Raw genomic sequence first — 26,734 nt, 5'->3', positions numbered from 1 at the left:
AACAGCTCTCGTTTATGCTCACGCATAGCGTAAACGAAAGCTATGGCTGTGAAATGTAAAATAGTCCCAGAGTTCAGGGGTTATTACCATGCAAAAGAAATCAAACAAAAAAACTTTTTAGCCAAGAAACACACAGAAAAATGCCCCTCTCTCAGGGGGCCAGAAAGTGGGTGCTCATTCTAAGTTAAATTGACATTGAAAAGTGATCACCCACTTTTCGAAAAAGTAATTTCATGAACATCATGAAAACTTTCTTTTTGCTACGGAAACGGTTTGCAGATTCGTTTTTAGCACACCGAAATCTACAATAAAATATTTCGTTATATACAAACGTTTAGTTGTACAAATATCCTCAAACCAGGTAATCACTAAAAGGGATTTTTAAAAGTCGTCACCTGTATCGAGCAAAAGTTTAAAACCACCGATTATATGCCAGCCTATGTCATGGTAACATATATTGAATGAGTTCCTAACAGTATTTTGTATAGTTTTTTAGTTTAAACTCATTTTCCCAAAATTTCCTCAAACTTCACGTCTTCGATACAATCTGCTGCCATTTGTATTTTTCAGATATACCGATAAACATTGAATGTTTTTGAACCGATTATACATTACATAAAAACACTAAAATCTTATCCAGTTAGGTAGAACATTTACTTTTCTTGCCTTTGATAACATTTATTTGTTATATATTTATTTTTTGACAACTTCTTTGTATCTGTGTTTAGTAATATAAACCCTTTTCATTTAATATAACGTTTAGTCGGCTTGCAAAACAGTGTTTATCTGTGTATTTGAAAGCTACAAATAGTGGCAGACACTGTTGATTACTTTAAGTTAGAGAAAGTGAGTTAAAACTAAAAAACTATACAAAATACTGTCAGAAACCCACCGATTATGCCAGCCTATGTCATGATAACATATATTCGGTGGGTTTCAGACACTGTTTTGTATAGTTTTTAGTTTTCAACTTACTTTCCCAAACTTAACGTATTCAACAGAGTCCGTGACCATTTCTGTTTTTCGAGCCGATTAAACATTTTACATTACATAAAAACACTAAACAATTATCCAGTTAGGTAGAAACGTAACTTACCTTACCTTTGCTTTCATTTATTTGTTTTTGGACAACTTTTTCGAATCTGTGTATAGTAACCCCCCCCCCTACCACCACCACCCAAATATTAATTACTAACTCATATTTTTGTATACAGAAAACACACACAAAAAAAAAAAACATTTAGCGTTTCAACATTTTTGCTACGTTCGGCTTCATCCACTGATTTTTGGTCGAGTCCAAACCATGAATGATTGACAGAAACTCCCAAGGATCCAGATCAAATTCTGCAAGAGTACAATTTTTTTTTCATTTTTGCCATCTTTTTCACTTTTTGGAGTGATTGCTGTACTAAGAATATAAGATGCATTTTCTCTTTTTATTAAATTTTTCCATTACACCAAATTGAGCCACTGCAACGCATGGCAGGGTACAGCTAGTATATATATATATGAAACAGGTTGAGAGAGAGAAATAAAAGAAAAGGAAAAAAAAGAGAAAATCCATAGGCTGCCTAGAAATAAGATACTTAAGTGAATAGGTAAGGTTTAATTAGGTTAACAAGATTGCATTTTTTATATAAAAGGTTGTCAAATTGGATTGTTCTTTTCCACATGACGTTTTATTAAAAACAAAGGCGAATAATAAAAACGGAGTATATGAGACTGAGGGAAAACTAACACGTGTTTAGGTGCGTGTAAAGAATACTTATATACATATTATTGTCTAATCACATCTATCTTTCATTTATTTTTTTTTTATTACACATTCACCCCAAACAAGGCACATTGCCACTTTGTTGTAGGGGGCTACTATCAGGGACATAAGCATCAGGGGTACTGTGTAGGGAGTTGGGCAACAAGATGTTGGTTCACGTTACACTTGAACTTCTGCATGTCAGTATAGTCGGGGAAGCAGTAACTGTTCTGGGGAAGAAACTACTGGAGTAGAAGGCTCTCTTGCATCTAGGGATCTCTACTGTGAAGGGGTGGGATTTAGCTGCTTGTCGGGTTTGTCGGGGGTATTTACGTCGAGGGGGCACAAGTGCTCGCAGTTCGTTAGAGCATTCACCATTAAAGTACTTGTAGAACAGGCGGAGGGATGCAACATTTCGTCGATGGGACAGAGGCTGAAGTTTAGCTGACAGTTCAGGACCTATCAGATTGGCGACTCTTTTGAACCTTGTCTAGGAGCGAGAGACTAGTGGCAGATGCACCAGCCCAAATATGACAACAATACTCCATACATGCGTGAATGGTGGCCTTATAGAGGTATTGGATACTTTCAGGCGTTAATAGCTTTCTAGCATGGTAGAGAGAATCTACCTTCTTCGTAGCAGTCCTGGCAATGTTCTCAATGTAATTGTTCCAACTCATGTTTCCTGTGAACGTTCGGCCGAAGAGTTTAAAAGATGTACTTTCAGATAAAGAGTCATTGGCCATTGCTATTGGCGGTAGGGAAGGTTTCTTGTAATTATTGAAGGAAATAAGTTTAGTCTTGGCAGCATTGAAGGTGACCATCCATTTTTGTGCCCATTCCACTACAGATCGAAGGTTTTCCTCTAGTGTTTCTGCCATTTCTTTAGATAGGTGTTCATTTGTTTTCTTGTGGTGTCTGTTATAGAGCGTGGTGTCGTCAGCATACATACCCATCTCACAGACAGTTTTGTCAGGGAGGTCATTTATGAATATCAGGAATAACAGAGGTCCAAGGATAGACCCCTGAGGCACTCCCGCATTTATATCGTATTGTTTAGATGTACGACCGTCAAGGACAACCTGGATTTTTCTCTTATCTAAGAAGGATCTAATTATGTTATGTATTCTTCCAGTGATGCCGTATGATCTGATTTTCCTGAGAAGACCTTTGTGCCATACCCTGTCAAAAGCATTAGATATATCTAGAGCTACCGCTCTACCCTCCCCCGCTTTGTCCAGTGACTGGTATATACATTCTGAGATTACAGTTAGGAGGTCTGCTGTGGAACGGGCTTGCCTAAATCCATATTGTTGGTCAGTCAGAAGTTTAGCATCTGTAAGGTGATGGACTAGTGCTTGGTTAATTATGGTCTCAAATATTTTGGCGAAAAGTGGGAGGAGGCTAATGGGGCGATAATTTACTGGGTCAGTTCTTTCGTCAGAATTCTTGAAAACTGGCATTACAGAAGCAGTTTTCCAGCAGGCAGGAAAGCAAGATTCATTAAGGCATTTGTTGTAAAGTTTGGAGAGAACTGGAGCTACTTCGGCGGCGCACTTTTTTAATAGCACAGCCGGGATGAGATCAGGTTCACATGCTTTTGCAGTGTCAAGCTTTCTTATGATAGCATGCACCTGAGAAGGAGTGATTTTCAGATCGTCTAGTGTGGTGTCTGTCTGCAAAGGAAAGTCAGGGAGAGGGTGGTTAACAGAGTCCAGTGTGGAGTTGGAGGCAAACCGTCTGGCAAGCATGTTAGCCTTCTCAGTTGCTGAGCAAACAACCTCATGATTGTTGGATAGTGGGGGAATTGTTGATTGCCCATTATTTACTACACTGTTGTAAATTTTCCAGAAGTCTCGGGTTCCTAATTTCTGTGCTTCGATGCGTTTTTGGGTGGTTTCAGTAAATTCTCTCTTAGCTGTCGCTATTTCTTTCTTACAGTTACTTCTGTCTGTTTGAACTGGACTTTTTTCATAAAATTCTATAAATTCACTCATTATATATGACTACTGATTCTGTAGTGTTTTTTTCTTTTCACTCCATGAGCGCTTTTTTTTAAGAAAGGAGTTATCTGCCCTTTGTTTACATTTTTTTAGCAATATTATTTATTTATTATTGTTTTAAATATTATATGGAAGACTTTTATGCACGTCATATATATATATATATATATATATATATATGCATGCACACATGATGAGTATTCAATAGACAGAACTCATGAAGAGGATTTAAATCTACATTACATTCTCTCTGTTTATGTGTGTCTGTTCCTTGGAAACTACTGGACTGATCTAGCTGAAATTTTGCATGAACCCATGATAGGATAAGGTACATAAAACTAAGTATTATGGTATCCATTCAATACAGAGTTGGGGACAATATAGATTAGTATTTTATGTAAAAATGAACACAAATTTAACCATATCTATCCATCAATTTGGCAAATTCTACTCTCATCAGTGATAACTTTTGCCTGCTTTTAACATGCAAAACGTCTAGTATATATGGATATATATGAGGAAAAATTTAAGTTACAGAACTAAATCAATTCAAGAGTTTTCTTAGAGGGAAATTAATTCAAAGATATCTTTCATAAAACATAAATTATCTTGCATAAAAATAGATATTTTGGATAAAAAGATTTGTTTAAATGCTCAATGATCAGCAGGCAATATCAGTCAGTGCTATTATATATTAGATAGATTATAAAATATGTATTATACACATATCCAAGCTTTTAAATGTAATTCTAATAATAAAGTGATCTTGTGAAATGTGTGCCTGTGTGTGTGTATATATATATATATATATATATATATATATATATATATATATATAGAGAGAGAGAGAGAGAGAGAGAGAGAGAGATAAGAATTGCTCAATGTTAATTTCCAAAACTGGATTATATATATATAATATATATATAGCAATTAGAACTAATCCACTGTTTAGAAGCACAGAGAAATTGGAATTCAAAATATGAGTTTAGAAAAAATGACCACACGCAATTTTTTTTTTTTTTATATATATAAACACATGCAATGGTAGTTCCTAAAGAAAAACCTCATATTTTTTTTCAACTCAAAAAGTTGAAGAGCTACTAAGACAGGAATGGTACCATTAAAACAAGCAACCTTTTGTGCTGCAGAATTAATTTTTTTTCTATAAAGTCACCACATTTCTCAATGCACATGTCTCAGTTTCTTTACGTTTTTTTTTTTTTTAATTTTTATTTTTTACTTCATTTTTTTTTTTTTTTTTCAGGAATTTAATATTATGTTTAATACCTACGTTAATATCTATGTTTATAATAAATAAGAATTCTGCATTAATTGAAATATAATATTTATGCATATTTTATGATCATATAATGCCGGGTGACCTGCTAGTAAATATCTGTTTATGAAAGTATAAAAATAAAATTATTGAAATCAAAATAACAAAATTTCAAACATCATAAAAAAAACATATCCAATAGATAATGTACATAATAAAATCAAAGGAACTGATTTGCCTTGTCACCATTTTCAATAGCGCTCCACAGAAAATTAGAAAGTACTTCAGCTGACTATAACCCCTTTTATTAATACATCATTCATTACATCTAATTTTCTTTTTGTTTTATAAAACACAAATAAATCTATTTGTAAAAAATTCAACCATGGCGGAATAAATTGAAAAATAAGTGCAACTTCTCTTCCAATTTCAAATTTTGTAATCATGTCCATATCCCTTTATTTTCTTTTAAAGTTGATAAGTTCTTTTTCTCCTAATGAGTTAAGAGCAGAATAAATTAAAAAATTAACATAATTACATGAATGACTTTGCATTACGAAACAGGTGCTGTTAAAAATTGTGCATCTCAACGTAATTAAAGAAATAAAAGATAAGATAGTCAACATCTTGAAATTTGCAACATAGACTTTTGTCATATAAACACATATATACAGGGTGGTCAAAAAGTCAAGTAACATGTTAAAGGTAGAAAAAACAATATGATCCATTATAATCTCTATTCGTTTAATATTATTTCTTGGATGAAATTTTTCCACAACGATGGATTGGTCGCCGTGGCCCAGTTGAATGGCCAGCCAGATCTCCGGATCTTACCCCTCCTGATTTCTGGCTTTGGGGCTATGTAAAGGATAGCGTTTATGGCAAGAAGCCTGATACAATAACGTCTTTAAAGTTATTTATTGAAGAGGAGATTGCGCGGATATCAGCTGACATGATTACACGTGTTACACAATCAGTGGTTAATCGCTTCCAGCGATTGATAGAGAGAAATGGACGACAATTAACAAAATAAACATATTTCATGTTTGTTTCATTTTATATTTCAATGTATGGTACTTAAATATACGTGTATTGCTAATATCGTTTTTCTTTAAAATGTTACCTGACTTTTTGACCACCCTGTAGATATATATAAGAGCAAACAGTTAATAAAATATGTTAAAAAACACTTTGAAAAAGAGTTAAAAACATTTAATCTGAAAAGGGAACACTTGATAAGTGGATAATCCTTAATCTGCGGAGTTTCGAAGAAATAGATTCCTTCTCATCAGAGGGTAGGAATTAGCAAAATGTGGGATCGGGTTTTGCATAGAAAAGTATTTGATGAAACTGCAAGTAAGTCAAAGATCTTACTTGATAACAAAAAGTGAAGCAGAGGGAATATGGTAAAGAAAAAGGTGATTACACGTGAATGGATAGTCTGGTGAAAGGTAAATTATCCAATGATGGTAAAATCCAACAATATAAATCCAAGAAAGTTATATATGCATGTGACAAAACCCATTCTATTTAATAAGTGCATATTTCATGGAACTGAAGCTAAAATGAACTAAAATAATTTAGTTTAAGGTGATTTTTAATATTGTGTGTGTGTGTCTATCTCACACACTAAAGAAGACAAAACAAGAAACTGTCAATCATGAAGCACTGTTGAAGAAATTCTATCAATGATATCGAGCACTCTCTCCTCTAAATAAAGCAACTGATGTAAATATGTTATGAATATAACACAAGTACGAATATCTGCATACTCATACATTCACACACGTATTTGCATACATATAGATATATACTCTGTGCACCAAGCGCAAGAGAGATCTAAAGAATTGCACTTTAAGTAATAGGATTATAAAAAAAAATCTCTTGGCTGGGGGTTTTGAAATAGTGAGTACATGTCTGGCATTTGGTAGGATGTTCCATTCCAGCAGGGGGGAAAAAAAAAAAAAAAGGAATCTTCATACAAGATTTTTACAAAATGATTTCAACAAGATAGGTGTTTTAAAACAGAAATTCAGATACTAAATTCTTACCTTTACTTCTGCGTGATTTTCTTTCAGGGATTTTGGCCTAAAATGAAAATTAAAAAAAAAAAAAAAAATTTTTTTAAATCAGATAAGAGATTGACAGATATCTTTTCCTTATGAGATTGTCATAAGTGTGAAAGCAGAAAGAGTGGATAAAAATACTTTGAAATTTTATCAAAGCAAAGATCACCAAGAATAGCAAATCATTTTCTTTTCCAACTGAAGAAAGGTATGGAAGCATAAAGGGGGTTGGGGGAGAGAGAGATCTAAATCTAGTCATGCTCTACTTCTTTGTTAAGAGAAACACTTTTATATTTTATCATAATAGGTTTGGGAGGGAGGAGGTGAAGGTTAGGCAGAGAAAATGAGAAAAAAATCATTTTGCAGTTAATTAAATAGGACAGTGTTTTATAAACGTAGCTGTTTTGTTGGCCAGGTTTGAAGGTATTCTCTTAGAACTTTCAAGGGACTGTTGTTCCTATTTACTTGTCTCTCCATAAGAGTTATGCACAACGTCGGTTCTTAATGTAGGGAAAATCCAGCTCACCAAATAGGAGCACTCTGGTTTAGAACTAAAATTAAAATTACTTCAATATAGAAGGAATCCTTTACCGATTAAAGAGAGAAAAGATCCAGAACAGACGGCCAAGAAAGAGATTAAACATGCTCTGTTGATATTTAATTGCTTCCCAACGATCGGCAACATGTGACACATTATTATTTTTAACATGGAGGAAAACCAGCTCCCCAAAAAGGGGCGCACTGGCAGTAGACAAAAATAAAAATTGCCTAAGTATAGAAGAGTTTCCCTTATATTGACTCAGGACAAATTAGTTTGAGTGTAAGATCAGGACAGATACTACACTTGGATCTCAGCCCAAAGGTCAGATCCTAGTTTTTCTATCAGGTTGACAAAAAAGTTCTTGCAGTTTTTAACTTTTAAATTCAGATAAACATATCTCAGTTCAAACAAAAATTAATTGATCAAAATGAGCACCATCAGAATTAAAACACTTTTGCCAACGTAAAACAAGTGCATTTATGACAGTAATGTAAAAATCTTGCATTCTGGTGGCAATGTGGTTGCTGAAGGCGTTTTTGATATCGCTTAGGTTTTTTAAGCATTTCTCATGCAGAAAGTTGTTGAGATGCTTGAAAAACTGGTAGTCGGTACGTGAGAGATCTGGAGAGTATGGCCGACGAAGCAAAGTTTTGTAGCTTAATTTGTTCAACTTCTGCGGGGTTGGTTTAGCAACATGCAGTTGAGCATTGTCATGGAGGAGAATTGGGCCTTTTCTGTTGACTAATGCTGAATGTTGTCAAAGTTTTTTTTGTTTTTTTACAAGGAGGTCACCACTTATCAAGGCCCGCAAGCCACTTGGGGATAAGAGTTATTGCGTGTACAGTAATCAATGGGATAGTATCGTAGTAATCATTGGTATTGGAGATTTGATAAGGCGTCTTACTTAAGGGGGCAGTTCATCAGGAATTTGTTTATGTTGGACTTGAAGACATCCAGGTTGTAGTCAGGTGGGAAACAGGCAAACGGAAGAGTTTTACAGGCATGCACTTCTAAGAAAGAAGCTTTGTTCATGGAATCTACATTTTGATTTAGGCACAGATAAAGAGTGGGGAAAATTATTGACAGTGGTTTCAGCTAGACGGGTGTTTATCGTGAAAGATTGGCGAGGGGGGCCAGAGATTGGAGCTCAAACGAGCACTTGCCATGGAAATAACGATAAACCAAAGATAGCCTCGCAACGTCTCTTCTGTGGGAGAGAGGTTGCAGGGTAGAGAAAAGGGCATCCGTTACTAAGCCACAAAGTCTATTTTGTACTCTGTCAAGGCAGGATAGGCTGTTTTTAGCAGCTCCTGCCCAGATGTGGTAGCAGTACTCCATCCTTGGACGTACTTGGCTTTTATATAGATAGAGAATTGCATCAGTAGTGAGATATCTTCTGGAGCAGTAGAAGGATCCCACCATCTTTCCAGCGACCATGGCAACAGACTTGATGTACGTGTTCCATTTCAGATCAGGAGTAAAGGTCAAATCCAGAAGCTTGTCAAAACATGGAGCCTCCCCAAGACGAGAGCCATTCATTTCAATTGATGCCAGATGGGGATCAGAGCTTGATGATGTAAAGAGAGGAGCTTGGTTTTAGATGCATTCAAAGTAACCAGCCACCTCTTCCCTCACTGTACCACGTGCTCAAGATCAGAGGAGAGACAATCAAAGAGAACTTTGTCATTTACGGCCTTTGATGTGTTGCCATAGATGGTTGTGTCATCAGCATAGATGTCAACGGATGATTTAAGTATGTGCTTTGGGAGATCATTGATGTAGATCAGGAAGAGAGTTGGGCCCAGGATGGACCCCTGAAGGTCTCCAGCATTAATACTGTGGCCGTCTGATTTCTGCCCATCAATCACTACTCTTATGAGCCTATCAGAGGGAAACGATTAAATAATTGAGAAAACATTTCCAGTTATATTGTTGCTGAAAATCTTGTGAAGTAGGCGTTTATGCCATACCTTATCGAAGGCCTTTGATATGTCAAGAGCAATTGCCCTAGAAAGGAAGCCTTTGTCGAGAGATTAACTAATCCTATGAGATATAACCGTTGTCATCTGTTGTAGATCTAGCAGAATGGAAACCATATTGCGTGTCACTAAGAAGGTTATTTTTGCTGAGGTGGTTGACTACTTCTCTATTTAATATGGATTCCAGCAGCTTACTCATGACACAAGAGACTTATTGGTCTGTACTGAGAGGGAGATGACTTATCACCTGAATTCTTAAATATAGGGTATACTGATGAGGTTTTCCAGGATGTTAGAAAGCACTTCTCCTTAAGGCAACGCTTAAACAGTTTTGTAAGTATGGGGGCAAGTTCTAGTTGAAGCTTCTTTAACACTATAATTGGAATGCCGTCAGGGCCAGTTGCTTTATTGGAATCAAGGTTCTTGATTAGCTTGGCGACCTCACACATAGACATTTGTATGTTTCTTATGCATTTCGTTTATTTGTTGGCAGTACTTCCCTGCCGTAATGGTTTTGCCTGCATTCAAAAAACTAATGGACAAGACTCGTTGTAGACCACCAAACAGTCGGCATGATCTTCTTTTGGTACAACTCTAGCTTCAAGAAGTGTTGTGGAGCTTTGTCGGCATCTAACAACTGAATTGAGTGTTGCCAGTTGTCGTAAAGAACTCACTTTTTATCACAAGTCACAACCTGGTTGACAAACAAGTCGTTCTTGTTGCATAAAAGAAGGGAAGATGACACTTTATAACCGCGTTTCTTTTGGTTGTTGTTCAATTCGTGAGACACGCATTTATTAATTTTTTTGTTTTTCCAATCTCTTTCAAATAGTTGGAAATCATTGTATACGTTATGTCTAATTCAGAACTTGTGCGTGGATTGACTTCAACTAAGGCTCTTAATTAATCGTTGTCAACATCCGATGGTCGACAACTACACTCATCAACTCTGGTTGGCGCCACAAAATTTTTTAAACCACCATTATGCTGTGTTTTCAGTAGTGGTTCCTGGGCCATACGCTTCGTTCATATCACAAGCTGTTTCAGCAGCTTTTCAGCCTAGCTTGAATTAATTGAAACAAGAAAATTGTGTAAATTTGCTTTTTTTCTATCTTGTATTCAACATTCCAAAAAGAACATATACTTATTTTAAAATGATTGTAATTTAAACGATTAGATAGAGCAAAAAACGCTCTTTAAAATGATATATAAAGTAAAGGTATTATAACAAAAATTTATTTGAAAATACATCATTTGAAATCAAAATTAAAACTTCACAAGAACGTCCTTGTCAACCTAATAGCATATATTAAATCCATTGCTCTTTCTGCTTCTCATAAAATTGGTTCTGTCTATCACTCTAAAAACTTTCTTACACCCACAACTTTTCTCTATCTCTACAAATCTACTACCAGATCATGTAGCGAGTACTGTTGCCATATTTGGGCTAGTAAATCTTTGTTCCATTTGAAGGTTCTTGATAAAAAGCAGAAACGTATCTGTAATTTGATTGGCCGCACACTTTCTTCTTCACTGCAATCTCTCACACAGATGTAATGTTGCTAGTCTCAGTCTTTTCTACAAATACTATTCTGGCAGGTGTTCCTCAGAATTGTCTGATCTATTTCCTGCTTCCTTTGTTCCAGCTTGTTTGACTCACTGGTCTAGTGGTCTCCATCAATTGATTGTTTTAATAACTCATTGCAAGATGATTTCCTATTCCAATACCTTCTTTCCAAGGACTGCAAAGTTGTGGAACACCCTTCCTTCTCACGGTTTTACTTCTACCTACAGCCTTGGTCTTTTTTTGAGGTCAATAGGCATCTCCTGTGTTTGCAATAATCAGCTTTCATTCTTGTTAGCTCCTTACATCAAGTGGCTTCATGCCTTGTCTTGAGCGATTTCCATTAAAAAATAATTTGACATGTTCTAATATTATGTTTCTAAATTTTTAAGAGGACTGATCATTTGTGTTTGCACAGATTCCCAAGTTCGACAAAATACACCTGAAAAAGGTCAGAGATGGCATTGACGAAAACATTGTAAAAATAACAATCAAGAATGAGAATAATGGTCCGAATAATCTAAAATAATATGAATGTTGAAAAATGAATGACTAAAAATCAGCAGAGAACTAGAATTACTTCTTTTTTTTTTTTTTTTTTTTTTTTTAAATAAAAAAAATTGTCTAAAAGCGAAACTCATCTCCTTGAAGGGGGCATAATAAATAAAAACACATATGTTGAAAATAAGAATTATATATATATTGCGGTAATTTAATGTTGCCAATTTGAATGATAGCATACCAAAAACCTTTTCTCAAAATAAACGCAAACAAAAAAAAAGTTGCCAAGAAAGAGGTTAAGGAAAACTGCAGGAGAGACATTGGCAAAAATTTGCATAATTATAAAACTCTGAAACGTCCGGGCATCCTTGCTTGTTTGTGTGTGTGTGTGTGTTTATATATATATATATATTTTATAATGAAGTTGTATCTGTCTGTTTGTCCACAATTTAATATGTACAAAAGGTACACCGTTTCACAAATTAACTTTCATACTGAAAACAGACTTATATACACTTTTATTTCCGCCATGATTTTATTTATATACATTGAATAAGTATCCTCATTTGCATATTATATTAAAGAAAATCGATTTCAATAATTAGCAGGATGTTATTAATTATTTGTTGTAATAGAATCGTTTTAATTGTTCTATTTAGAAATAATATTTTTAGCTGATTTATTTTATATATATTTAATTTTAAATTATTAATAGCTGACAACAGTTGTGTTTAAAACCGGAAGTAAGCTTATTAGAGTTATTTGACCTTTAAGCTATGAAATTTAATTCAGGTTTGACTTTCCTAGACCAATATGGGTGTATTTTATGTGACTATAAATCCAACAGGTTGTCATTTTTCATAACAAATTAGGATATTCAGTGTATCTTAAATAGTATGTGACTAATCCCTCCACCTAGCAATATGTTTTGACCGGGCAATGCTGGGTGTATACTGCTAGCATCTGCATAAAAATGAGAATTGATAAAAATTTGAAAAACCTAAATATATAAAAGAATGCCAAATCATAATTTAGATTTTCCATAATTTTTAACCATTTTTGAAAATCTAATCGTTGTTAAAATCAATTTTAACTTACCTGAGATTTTAAAAGTGATTTAACCCTCTGATAATGTTCCCTGCGAGAGGATTCCTGTTTTTCTGTTAATCTTTTAAGTTCAGCCTGAAAAGAAATAGAAAATATTGATATTCTTCATTATTCTGATTTCTAAAATATATTTTTACCAAATTCTGAAAATTAAATATTATTCTGAGAAATTATGAACACTCCCTAACTCTAGGCATGGCAAATTCTTGATCACCCTAACTCTAGGTGTGGCAAATTCTGGATCACCCTAACTCTAGGCGCGGCACATTCTGGATCACCCTAACTCTAGGCGCGGCACATTCTGGATCACCCTAACTCTAGGCGCGCCACATTCTGGATCACCCTAACTCTAGGCGCGCCACATTCTGGATCACCCTAACTCTAGGCGCGCCACATTCTGGATCACCCTAACTCTAGGCGCGCCACATTCTGGATCACCCTAACTCTAGGCGCGCCACATTCTGGATCACCCTAACTCTAGGCGCGACACATTCTGGATCACCCTAACTCTAGGCGCGACACATTCTGGATCACCCTAACTCTAGGCGCGACACATTCTGGATCACCCTAACTCTAGGCGCGACACATTCTGGATCACCCTAACTCTAGGCGCGACACATTCTGGATCACCCTAACTCTAGGCGCGACACATTCTGGATCACCCTAACTCTAGGCGTGACACATTCTGGATCATCCTAACTCTAGGCACGTCAAATCCACGATCCCCGCAACCCTAGGCACGACAAATCCACGATCCCCGCAACCCTAGGCACGACAAATCCACGATCCCCGCAACCCTAGGCACGACAAATCCACGATCCCCGCAACCCTAGGCACGACAAATCCACGATCCCCGCAACCCTAGGCACGACAAATCCACGATCCCTGCCACTCTAGGCACGACAAATCCACGATCCCCGCCACTCTAGGCACGACAAATCCACGATCCCCGCAACTCTAGGCACGACAAATCCATGATCCCTGCAACCCTAGGCACGACAAATCCATGATCCCTGCAACCCTAGGCACGACAAATCCATGATACCCCTAACTCTAGGCATGACAAATCCATGATCCATCTAACTATAGTCATTATACAATCATGACCACCTCCTAACTTTAGCTTTGACGAATTGGCTGCTATTTTCAGTGTTTTGTAACCCCTGACTATCTTGAGGTGTGCATTTTTTCGATCTTGGAAATTTTCTAGCTTCATTTTGGAATTTTCATGCCAAACTCTGGAACCTGTACGGAATTGGGAACGTAGCATATTAGGTAAAAGCATATGTTAATCAGTTGTGGCAATCTTCTGGAGGTTAAAGCTTCAATATTTTTTTTACTATGAGTTGTAATAAGTAAAAATAACATAAGTTAGCATATTTATGACTAATGGAAGGCGAACAGTGTACCGCAATGGATTAAATCAACGGTTCAATTTGAAATTCTGTCCAGGTGCTAGAGTTCAACTATTAAATTTATAATATTTCATATTAAATGTTATTTTTTGTTTTTTTCAGACTATTATTCTCATCTTGGTTGCTATTTTAACATTTTAACCAATGTAATTTATGAGCTTCTTGAAGCGCATCTTTTGAAACTTGGAAATCTGTACAGAACTTAGGAATATTCTGAAAATAAGAATCAAGATAAAAATGGTAGCCTAAATTATCAACTAATCAAAATATAATTCACTTAAAGGGGTGATTAGAATCTTTAAAATATTTCTCAGTTTGAATGTATGAGGCAGCAAAAGAGTGTTTGGCATCTGGTAGGATGCATTATCCCTAGATAGAACAAAATTATACCAAAAAAAAAAAAAAAAAAAAAAATAGATATAAACACATGCTTCTCTCCTTTTCTGATTAAAAGCATTTAACTTCAAAATGCTGTGACCTGAAGAGGTTCTTTTTTCCTTTTCGAGCTGATGATATAATAAAGTTTTATTGAACTTTTAATTCTCATATTTTTTAAATCAATTGCACTACTTAAGACTGTAGAGCTTTAACTTGTTAGGTTGGTTTTGCTTAAAAATTATTTGTATCTTTATCAATTTCATTTATTACTTACACACAGACATATACATATATATATATATGTATATGCACACACAGACATATACATATATATATATATATATATATATATATATGTGTGTGTGTGTGTATGTAAATGTAATATATATATAAACTCCTATAAATTTGGATTTTTGGGAGTATTGATATCCATATTAAAAATCTTTTTCTATTTATTTAAGAAAATACAACTGTCTTTGAATTGCATTCACTAACAAAAGATCTAGCTAATTTGCATATTCTTTTAAACATTCATTTTAATTAATTCCCTATCAGTTTTTTTTTTAGTTTTCTTATGGAATGATCATCTTTAGTTAACTATTATGTGTAATTATATTCATGCAGATATTCTACATAATATATACTTTCGTAATATTTGCATGAAAAGTTTATAGTAAACATAAAACTCTTTCCATATATATTTATGTATGCATACATATTTTTGTTTAAAAAAATTTGCATACAAAACTCCTCCTACAGAACATTCCAGCCCATATCATCCAGCCTTGACCCCCCCCCCTCAGATTATTTTCTTATGAACACCTCATAAAATTTAGGAAAAATTAAGGCAAATCTGCATTTTCAGCTATATATTTCAATAAAGTAACCCATTTTTTCACAAGGTTGATTTCGGTCCAGAAATAAGAAATCTGCATTATGACACCCTATTTTGGAACCCTGATGTTTTAGAAAATTTGCAATTTTGAAGCTACAAATAATCCTCTTGGGCCTAAATTTCACCCAGATATGTTTTCAAGGGTGAGGAATCTAAAAGTCATAGTTAGAAAGGCGCCAAATGAAAGGAAAGACCTTGTTTTGACCAATTCATGTGCCACAGCAGCATTTTTAAGAGGTTGTTTGGCCTTCCAAAGCAGCGCAACAAAAAGGATAATTGTGATGCTTTCCTGAAACAACTTGAAAAATTTTTAATTAACATAGAATGAAACTTTCATAAAATCAAAAAGTATCTACTGGCATTGCCACTATTCTGGCATATTTAAACCCCAAAATTTGGTATTTTTCAAAAATATTTCTCGGTTCTCTTGAATTTTGTCATTACAGATCTTACCACATACAGTATATTAGTTATTTGTGTATGAAATAACTATTTTATTCCAAGATGTGTTTGAGTTTTCGAAGGGTGAAGCTATGCTGGTCAGAATTTTAGCATTTTGCAAGTTGTGGTGTTCTTTATCAGTTTATTATTGCTGAAGAGACTTCCAATGACTCAATGCAGTTCCTTTCTAATAATACACAAAAACATTCAACTAAGAATAGTCTTCATGCATGTTTCAAAATCTTATTCACTCTTTGGAACAAAATTTTCTTCAAAATTTTGAACAGGCATGATATGCATGTACTCATATACATGTTTCTGGATCAAAATTCAATGGGAAATTTAAATTTGGGCATTTCAATGCAAAACCTGAAAATTTTAAAGATTATATATGGGCTCAAGATAAGAAAGCATTCAATTTTGGGCACTTTTTGTCAAAGCATTCACATAAAAAAAGACAAAAAAAAACAACACTTTTTTGAAGGGCAAAATTGAAAGTTTGACTCATAGAAGTAGTTTCTTATATGGTTAGGCTACTTTTGTATGCACCAGATTTTTAATTTAGGATTTCAGAAAAAAATGTTTTTTACATTTTCAATAATTTTGCAGAAAATCCAGAAAAAGTCACAAATGTCAAAAATTCTTGGCAAGTATTTACTTTTAAATTGGATAATTTCTTGTAGCTTAATGACATAGTTTTCATCAAATGAGGATCTGTGGATATTGCTGGAGGCAAAATGTTTATATCACACAAGTTATATGGAAAAAAAAAAAAATTACAAAGATCTGATGTATTTTGTCGCTTGCCACATACTGCTGTATTGAGTATAAAATACCAGTAATTAAGTTTTGACTTCGGTTCATTGTTTTTTTAGACCAATTTAAAGATGGCTCAGATGTTGAACAGTCATGGATACAATGTGAAACCTGAATGGAAGTTGTGCCATCATTGTACCATAGTTGCAAAGGATATGGAAGAGAGTTTGACTGAAGAAAGTGATGATTGCAGTATTGAGCTGGAAAAAGAGGAAAAGTGCATAAAATTGAATGAGAGTTTGATCATGTTTGATATTTCTCCATTAAAAACTCATGGACCACAGAAATAAACGCAAATCTGCATGGTACAGAAGAAACTGGAGAATTGCTATGAAAAACAGAACAAAATCAATGCTGAAATTCTTGACTGGAAGCCCTGAACTTGAAAACTCTACTGAAAGCAAGGTGAGTGAAAGAGAACTGGTTGCCAAAGCAGTTGATTTGGATTATCTGCTGGATATTATACAGACCAAACTGAAGAATAGTACAAGTGAAAAATTTCAACTGATTGACTCCTGAAAGTTAGTCATACAAGAAGGTTGCAGATTATTTAAATGTATCTAAATGCATATCTGTGAAGCACGAGCACTTAAACAAAGCTGCAATATTCTTTCATTACTTGACAAGAAGAAAGGAAGAGGTTTCTCCTAAGAAGGTTTTGAGTCTGTTCAAACATTCTATGATGATGACGAATATTCAAGAATGATGCCTGGAGGTAAAGATTGTGAGCATTGGCAACAAAATTAATTTGCAATCTTCTCTCTACGCAGCTTACAAGCAGAAATATCCAGACCACAAAATAAGACTTTTTAAGTTTTGTGAGCTCTGCCCAAAATGGTGTGTTATTGTGTCATTGTCAGGTCCCCATTCAGCATACATTTGCACCTATCATCAAAATATAAAACTGTTCGTTGATAGTTTTAACTCTGCTGTTAAAACACAGTTGAAAAGGAAAGCTGAAGAGCTACCCAACTGCTGAAGTTCAACATCACCTACAAGGACTTGATAGATATGGTAATGTATGACACCACAAATCTTGAATATTGCTGTCAAAACTAACTGTCCAGGATATACTACTCTGGAAAAGTATATTTGTGACAATTTCATTGAACTCGAAATCTATGAGGAGATGACTTACAGTCAGTGGCAGATGTAGACAGGACAACCCCACAGACACACACAGTTGATGTTGAAAATTTCATAGAGTTTCTTGTATATGGCATAGATAAACTTACTACCTACTCTTACATAGCAAAGAGTCAGGCTCAATTCCGCACACAAAGAAAAGATGAGATCACCGAAGAAGAGTGCATCATTCTTCTGGACTTTGCAGGAAATTTACCATTATGTCGTGCAGAATGAAATCCAGAGATCTTACTGGAATAAGGATCAGTGCACCATGCATCCCGTAGTGATACATTTCAAACAAGATGGAAAACTTCAACACATTTCTTCGTGCATCATATCTGATGATCTTGATCATGACATTCCTTTTGTCCAAGAATTGCAGAGAATTTTCACTGCATGGATCAAGGAGAATTTGCAATAGATTAAAAGAATTGAATACTTCAGTAATAGCTGTGCTGGTCAATATAAAAGTTACAAGGCATTTCTCAATTTTTACCACCACAAATCTGATTTTGGCATTGATACCACCTGGACAATTTTTGCAACTAGTCATGGGACATCCCCTTGTAACGGAATTGAGGGTACTACCAAACGTAAGATACTGCAAGCCAGTTTTTAAACTCCTATCAACAACCAAATTTTAATGTTCCAAGCAGTTGAGGAATACTGCAAAATATCGATCAAGGGAATTAATTTCCTGACCATTTACAAAGAACATATCGCATCAGTACGTGAAATCTTATGTCTCTGGTACTAGAAGTTGTCATCACTTCGTTCCAACATTACAATACACAATCCAAAGAAAACAATTAAGTATCAACACAACAATTTTAGTTGATTATTCCTTCTTGGCCATGACAGCGCCACAGAATGAGATACTAAAGTCTCTCAAATGCAACGACTACATCAATTGCATCTTTGACAGGTTTTGGTGGTTGGCATTGATTAAGATAATGAATTATGATTATGAACAAGATCTCGCAAATGCCTGCATCCACATGGGCCATCAGCTCAATTTTACTGGGCTGGTACAGATGATAAGGGATGGATTTCATTGAACAAAAGTAATCATGAAGATCGCGACACCAAATACTTCATCAAATGAAAGAACATATTTCATCACAGATGAAGAAAAGAACAAAACCCAGAACTACTTTGATGGATGCTGAAAGTACTTAAACTATTTACTTCCGATGATTTTTGTACATATTGGTTAGCATATTTCACAGTGATAGATACATAATCTGTTAAACAGTCAAAATTCTCCTGGCATTTAAGATGACAAAGCCAAAAAAATTTCTGTAAATACAGGGTTTCCCACCTGGGTTCCAAACATGCGGGAGAGGGGGGTGGGGTGGGGGGTGAGATCCATAACACCGTAGAGAGGGGGTAAAGTGATATTTTTGGAGCTATTTAGACCAAGAGGAATTTTTTTAATTTCTTAAAGTCTTTTAAAAGCTATTTTAAAAGTCAATCAAAAATTTTCCGGCTTAGGTCGGGGATCCCCCCTGCCCCCACTACAGTGGGAAACCCTGAAATAAGAGCAGATTTGCTGGTCTGCAAGCTCTTACTTGACATTCTTACCTATGTTTTCAGCAAAGCTTTCAGTGATTTTGTTTTACTACTCAAGAAAAATCACATTAGTCTATCATAAATATTCCAATTTTCTTACTTAAAATGAGAAATGTTTTGAAAAATACCAAATTTTGGGGTTTAAATATGCCAGAATAGTGGTAATGTCAAGAGATTTTTGATTTCATGAAAGTTTCATCCTATGTTATTTAAGAAATTTAAAAGTTGCTTCAGGCAAAGCACAACAGTTAACCTTTTTGTTGCTCTGCTTTGGAAGGCCAAACAACCTCTTAAAAATGCTGCTGTGGCACATGAATTGGTCAAAGCAAGGTCTTTCCTTTCATTTAGCGCCTTTCTAACTATGACTTTTAGATTCCTCACCCTTGAAAACATACCTGGGTAAAATTTAGGCCCAAGAGGATTATTTTTAGCCACAAAATTGCAAATTTTCTAAAACATCAGGGTTCCAAAATAGGGTGTGTCATAATGCACAGATTTCTTATTTCTGGACCGAAATCAACCTTGTGAAAAAATGGGTTCTGTTATTGAAATATAGCTGAAAATGCAGATTTCTCTTAGTTTCTACCAAAATTTTATGAGGTGTTCATAAGAAAATAATCTGAGGGGGGGGGGGAGTCAGGGCTGGTATGTTCCCTACAGTTTTTGGTTTACAGACATGAAACTTCATATATATAAGGTATTTGAACCCATGTGAAACTTTCTAATTGGGTTTTAGCCTGGGCAAATTGGTACAAAGTGTGAAAAAAAAAAAAAAAAAAATGAAATTTGCCAGGTGAAGATTGAACGACAGCATTACGAATATGCATGCATAACGTAGTAGCTATGGGTTCACATTTTAATTTTTAGCCTTGCAGCAAACATGTCTTAATAGCTCAGTCAGTAACAGCAAAGGAAAAAATAAATTGTAAGCTAAACATTTTGGTTTCGATTCTCGCTGGTGATGCAAAAAGTCATTTTTTTTTTTCAATTTTTTAAATTTAATTTTGGGGTCCAATATAATCTATAATATAAAAGCGAAAATGCGTGTTAGTGTGTGTGCTTTTTTTTGTATGTCTGGCAAAGGCATTTTTCAAGCGGAGGATGCATCACTAATTCTTAGAACTTTTTATATACTTCCTAGATTATAATATCTCCGATTTACGAAAGGTGGTCGTCTATATTTTATTTTAGCGTCTTTTACACGCTATTTTCATGCTATTTCTTACTCTCCGCATGTTTGTTTAGCTTTTCCATATAAAAGCAAAACTGATTCGAAATAAAAGGAACTCGCTGGCCTTCGTGGCCAGCAGGTGGTGACGGCAATCAGTTTTGATCACTGTGGGGAATACCCTTCATATCAGACAATTGCTATTCATTAAGACATTGCCAGAGCTCCCCCCTCTCGGGGGGAGCTGATTGCCCGACAACGGTGGAAAGCTGAAAGCTTTACTGCCTTCCGTGATTTCATTTCTTCTCTTGCATGAACTCTTTCACTTTCTGCATGTCAACTTTTTAATCACTAAATTAGAGCTTTTCACTTCCTCTCCCATGATGGCTGAGCGGCAAGATGTTACGCTTTCTGTCACTTTCTTTTCTGCCTTCACCTCAAGGCTTCGGGTTCGAGCCTGCCTGCCTGCCTACTACAAGTTTTTTTTTTTTCCAAACACCCGGGCAACGCCAGGCACTCCCACTAGTCTATAATATAAAAACGAAAATGTGTGTTAGTGTATGCGCTTTTTTTGTATGTCCGGCAAAGGCTGGGGGGCGGGGGCAGGGAGGTTACTATTTCTTAGAACTTTTTATATACTCCCTAGATTATAATATCTATGATTTACGAAAGGACGTCCAGAAAGCAATAAGCTTTGATCAATGTGGGGAAAACCCACCATATCAGACAATATATATATATTGGACATTCCTCTTCTTGGGGAAACAAATAAATACATAGAAACTGGCTTGTAGCCAAAGTTAAGTGCATGATTTCATTCCCCTATGGCGTGATGTTTGACCTTGTTAAATTTACTTACCTGTGTGAATTCATTCACTTAACTTTTTAATCATTTAATTTGAACGATTCTCACTTCCTCTGCTCTCTTAGCCTTGTGGTAAGATATCATGTTTTCTTTCACTTTCTTTTCCGCCTTCGCTTCAAGGCTTTGGGTTCGAGCCTACATGCCTACCAAAACTTTTTTTTTTCCTCTTTCACACACACACACGCACATACAGACACCCCGGGCAATGCCGGGCACACCCGCTAGTATAATAATAAATACAAAATCTGCATTAATCAAAATATTATATTTAAGCATATTTTACGACCAGGCAATGTTGGGCGCCCTGATAGTATATATATATATATATATATATATATATATATATATATACTAGCAGTGAGACTTGACGTTGTCTGGGATTGAATGAGGATCAACAAACGTTCCACTCACTTATACATCATTAATTATGTCATTAAAATGGGTAAAATTATCCAATTTTTTATCAAATTGATTGATTGCCTGCTTTAGTTAGGGAGTGCCCCCATCCCCACAGTGTACCGGGAGGAAGCTTCACATGCTTCCCCGCAGTGACTTAGTCCACAATACATTATAGTCTACATTGCACTGTAATAAAACCTACTGTTGATTTTATAAATTTATCTGTAAATAATAGCTTCACTTAAAGTTTAAAATGCAGAACTCAAGTATCATGGTTCAATTGTGCTCTAAACAGAAACATTTATTTCAAACGCACCCCTGTCTTATCAAAGAACCAACAATTGATTTTATGAAATTATTTTTATATAATCACTTAAATTAAAGTTTAACGTACAAAAGTCATGTACCATAATTCAATTGTGCTCTAAAAAGATACATTCATTTTGAACGCGCTTGTTTTATAAAAGAATCTACAGTTGATTTTATAGGCTGGGCCTTTCTGCTTGTGCAGTGATAAAATTTCTCAAATGCACTTGTGATGTTAGGTTGTATTAAAGTGTTAACTTTGATCAAAATCAGACTTGTTTCTTTAATGGGTTTTTTTCAATTACCGATTTTCAAAATGTGTTAAATGCATTCCGACACAAAACTTATGGAAAGACACTCCTGGGCACATCAAGTACCTATGTGTGAAATTAAAAAAAAAAAATCAGCCCAGCTATTTCTGAGTCTATAGGAAACGAGCTTACACACACACACAAAGTACCTTTTATATAATAGTAGAGCTATTAAAATATATTTTAAGAAAATAAATTTTCAGCATTATTTTATGGGTGAAAAAAATAATCTGATCAAATCAATTTGAAAATGTGTGCTTAATTAACTTTTGCAAGGACTAAGCCTCATATTGTAAACATGTTTTTTTTGATAGTGCAAAGTCCTACTTAAAGAAGCATGTTTGGATGTAAGATTTTAGTCCCTTTTGTGGGATAAGGAATGGATCACATGCAAAAGTCTCTAAGATTTCATAAATGATTAGGCTTGACATTATTCATTATAGTTATGTATCAGAGCACAACATCTCCGTGGATGAGATAACATTACATAAGGCTGAAAAGAAGCACTCGTCTTTCTTTAGCTGGAGAATTTAAACATTTCTTGAAACATCTTATGCAAGCTGATTCACAAATAAAAACTTAAAAACAAAAAGAAAAAAAAATCGTCATTGCTTATTTCTATTGATCGTATAAAATTGACATTCTTTTTTTCTTGCACTCATTCAATTTATGTACTATGGGTGCCCTCGCCAGACTCGACCAGGTAACAAAGTTTATGACAATCTTTGTTCTGACATTTTTTAGATTTTACCAAATAGCATCTTTCTAAATTGCTTGTTTTTGTGCATTCCTTAATTAAACCCCAAATAATAACTGTTTACTTTTCAAATCAACATATTAAAACAGATTAGAATTCAAAAAAAAAATTCTCAACTAAATTCCAAACTTCACCTAAATTTAATCAGTACATTTTTCATAACCCCCATCTCTCGCCACCAGAACAGCCATCACAATTTAACATTATTATTGTCATTAGTATTATCTGCTCTGATCCTCCGCTGAGAGAATCTTATTATATGGAGTCATAACATTGAGTCCATTGATTCATAATTGTTACAGAATAAAAAGGACGTTACCATCATGTGCGGAACTTCTGCAAAAACCAGCAATTTCCTTTTAACCAAATCTGGAAGGACTTCATCCAATTCTTTCTTAACCAAGGGATGCTGAAGACTGTTTAGTTTCTCTTGAACTTCTTTCAATTTACTTTGCCAAATTGAATCCTGAAAATAAATAGAACAGAAATTACAATTGTAAAAATTATATTTAAAAAAAAAAAAATTATTTTTAAAAGAAATTCATATCTAATATATAAAGTCATCTTGTTAGATTTTCTGTGTTAGAGCCAAATAGTTGTACATCTGATAAATCGATATTTGATTCTGACTAGCAATTTCTTCTTTTTTATCCTTACATGTTCTTTATAGCAAAAAAAAAGTGTAATTTGCTTCAGTTTCTATAAGAAAATTATTTTGGCAAAAACAATAGTAAATAATGACCTAAAGGGCTCAAAATGTACAGGAGTTGATTCGTATTTTAAATTGTGCTAAAAAGGAGGAGTATCTCCTTTACATTCAAAGTATTATTTTATAATTTAAAATTAAAACATTAATGAGTCCCAAGTTATGTTGGGGAGGAACAACTAGAGAATATTAACATTTTTAGAAGGAGGGGGGGGGGCATGTATACATCCATAAAGAAAGTTGCCAAATTAAAGAAAACAGGAACAGAAAATATTTTACAAACTTTTACATCTGAATGGAAATTTTGCTGATTAATTCTTGAGAACATTGACGACTTTTCAAGGTTTTCAATCGATATAATTATAATCCAGTAGAAACGACTTGTGTGAAAATTTCTTGTAAACAAAATTCTCCAATTTCAACTTATAATGATCTTGGGCCAGTCTTTTAGCTGTCAGGAGCAGCATAACAGTCTCAACTCTTATTTGGTTGACCTATCTCTTTGGTGGTTGTCCTCTTGATTATTTTTTTGTAATTAAATTGTTTTGATATTTCTTTACATAGCTAGAGACTAGTAATCATGAAACATGTCCAATCTCCATTAATCTTTTTTTTTTTTTTTTTTTTTTTTTAAATAAAGTTGTTGATGGATCTGTTAATATTAAGTATCTTTCTGATATCTGCAGGGTTTTTTTTTTAGTTTATCTCACAAAGGATAATTTCAAAGACATTGAGTTTTCTGCCTATATAGTTCATATATAACTTAATAGCAATAAGAACTATCAAGGCATTGATATATCCTTCCTGATCGAAAGCTTTTCTTTTAGGCATTCAAGTGCAGTTTTTTTGTTTTTTTTTATATTTCCAATTCGGATCCTGAAACTACGGAGTCAATAAACACAAAATCTTATAAACAATATATATATATATATATATATATATATATATATATATATATATATATATAAATTAAAAAAAATTACAAGATATGTTTTTTTGTTTGTTTGTTTTCAGAGGATCAAGAAACTGGATAAACATTTTGTCTTGGTGTAAAGTACCAAATTAAACCACTACAAGAATATGTTTTTCAATAAAGTAAACTGGAATATACTTATAGTATTCTTATGATTGAAAATCTGAAAATCAGCTCCAAAGTTAATGCGACAAATCTGCTTCTAATGTTTTGTTTCAAATGCCTAATTGTAGTTGTTTTTCAAGAAATCAATATCTTTTTTGTCCTCATTTCAGGTTTTAGTTTTATTTTAATTTCAAAGACAACTGTGATTAAATAAAGTTGTTCAACAAGACAATACATGCAGTATTTATTGTATGCCTATTTGCAAACCAAATCTATGTTTTTCTAAAGTGTAGCACATTTTCCCACGATCATAGATGTTTTCTTAAACTGGATTAAGGAGATTTCGAATAGACTGATGTTGATATTATATGCTTCAAACTTCTGCCCATCAACAACTAGATTTATCAGAGAAAAAGGATTTGATGGTTAAGAATACGTTGCCAGGTATTCCATAACCCTTTGTGCCAGATCCTATCAAAAACCTTTGATGAGTTAAGAATTATTGCCATAGAAACAAAACCCCAATTGATTCATTGAATGAAATGAGGATGAAAATGGATGGTAGCATTTAATGCTGCTAAGACTAAGCTTATTTCCTTTAAGAATTACATAAAACCTAAACCATTCATTACCATGATTAATCACATTACCTGAGAGCTTATCATTCAAACTCCTTAGCTTAACAATCACAGGCAACATGAACAGAAATAAATGCATTGAAGATATTGCCAAGATTGCTGCAAAGAATGTGGGCTTCCTCTACCATGCTAGAAAACCACTCAAAGCCACTATTTCCCCATGCATGGAATATTGTTGCCAAGTCTGAGCTAATGCATCAACCATTAGTTTCTCTCTATTACAGATCCCTTTCTTCCTTCTAATTACGTCTGACACTTCATATGCCTGCATTTCTAGTTCTTGTTAATATTCCTATTTTATTGTTATATTTCATTATTCATTTGCTATCCCCAGGTTTATCTCCACCTTTACTCAGATGTTCTTTTTTTATTTATTCATCTCCTTATTTTAATTTTCATTTTAACACTTCCTTCCTAATCTACCATAAGCTAGATGTCACATTTCTCTATATTTGTAACCTAGCTCCTTTCTCATCTTCTGACGAGAAGCATTAGGCTTCTAGATATGAAGAGCATTTATAGCTCCTCCTACCTATGTTTTCATCCTCATTGAACTGACAAATAAATCCATCTATATACACCTTTCTATAACTTTCTTAATATATATTTCTGTGGAAATATACTTTCTTATAATATATACCAATCCTTATTTAAGAAGCTCAATGTAATTACAGAGCAATATAGTGAATAAATAACAAAAGACTATATTTCAAAGTTTATGATGTTGGCCAGCTTATAATTTATTTCTTTAATTCAGGTGACATTTACAATTCTTGACAGCATCTGTTTCTTAGCGCAAAATCAATCACTTACTTATGATATCAATCAGTGAATCTATTATGCCCTTAACTCATCAGAAGAAATAGCAACAATCAATTAAATCAGCAACAATTGCAATCAATTAAAATAAGTAACAATCAATTAAATCAATAGAACCTCTCAACTGAGGCATATATATCTTGGCTGTACTTCGCAAATAAAAATTCTTTGAAGGGGGTTATCCATGTCGACTGCAGGTACGCTTGTGGCTGATGAGCCTGATGCGGGACAAGCAGGTACGGCCATAGTGGC

General features: G+C 34.4%; 1 protein-coding gene across 3 annotated transcripts in view; it reads right to left on the bottom strand.

Moving 5' to 3' along the window:
* LOC145303474 (uncharacterized) overlaps window positions 1–26,734 on the bottom strand; it is a 266,228-nt gene that overhangs the window by 61,013 nt on the left and 178,481 nt on the right. For all 3 annotated transcript variants that reach the window (XM_080144825.1, XM_080144826.1, XM_080144827.1), the window contains 3 exons: window positions 23,561–23,707; window positions 12,782–12,865; window positions 7,084–7,120 (listed from right to left, as the gene is read on the bottom strand). In XM_080144825.1, the coding sequence (XP_080000951.1) occupies window positions 7,084–7,120; window positions 12,782–12,865; window positions 23,561–23,707 (268 nt within the window). The remainder of the gene's footprint in view (window positions 1–7,083; window positions 7,121–12,781; window positions 12,866–23,560; window positions 23,708–26,734) is intronic.

Source organism: Euprymna scolopes, chromosome 19 (genome assembly GCF_053919585.1).
Source record: "Euprymna scolopes isolate OS-2025 chromosome 19, ASM5391958v1, whole genome shotgun sequence".
NCBI lineage: Eukaryota > Metazoa > Mollusca > Cephalopoda > Sepiida > Sepiolidae > Euprymna > Euprymna scolopes.
This window is presented reverse-complemented; position numbering and strand designations above follow the sequence as displayed.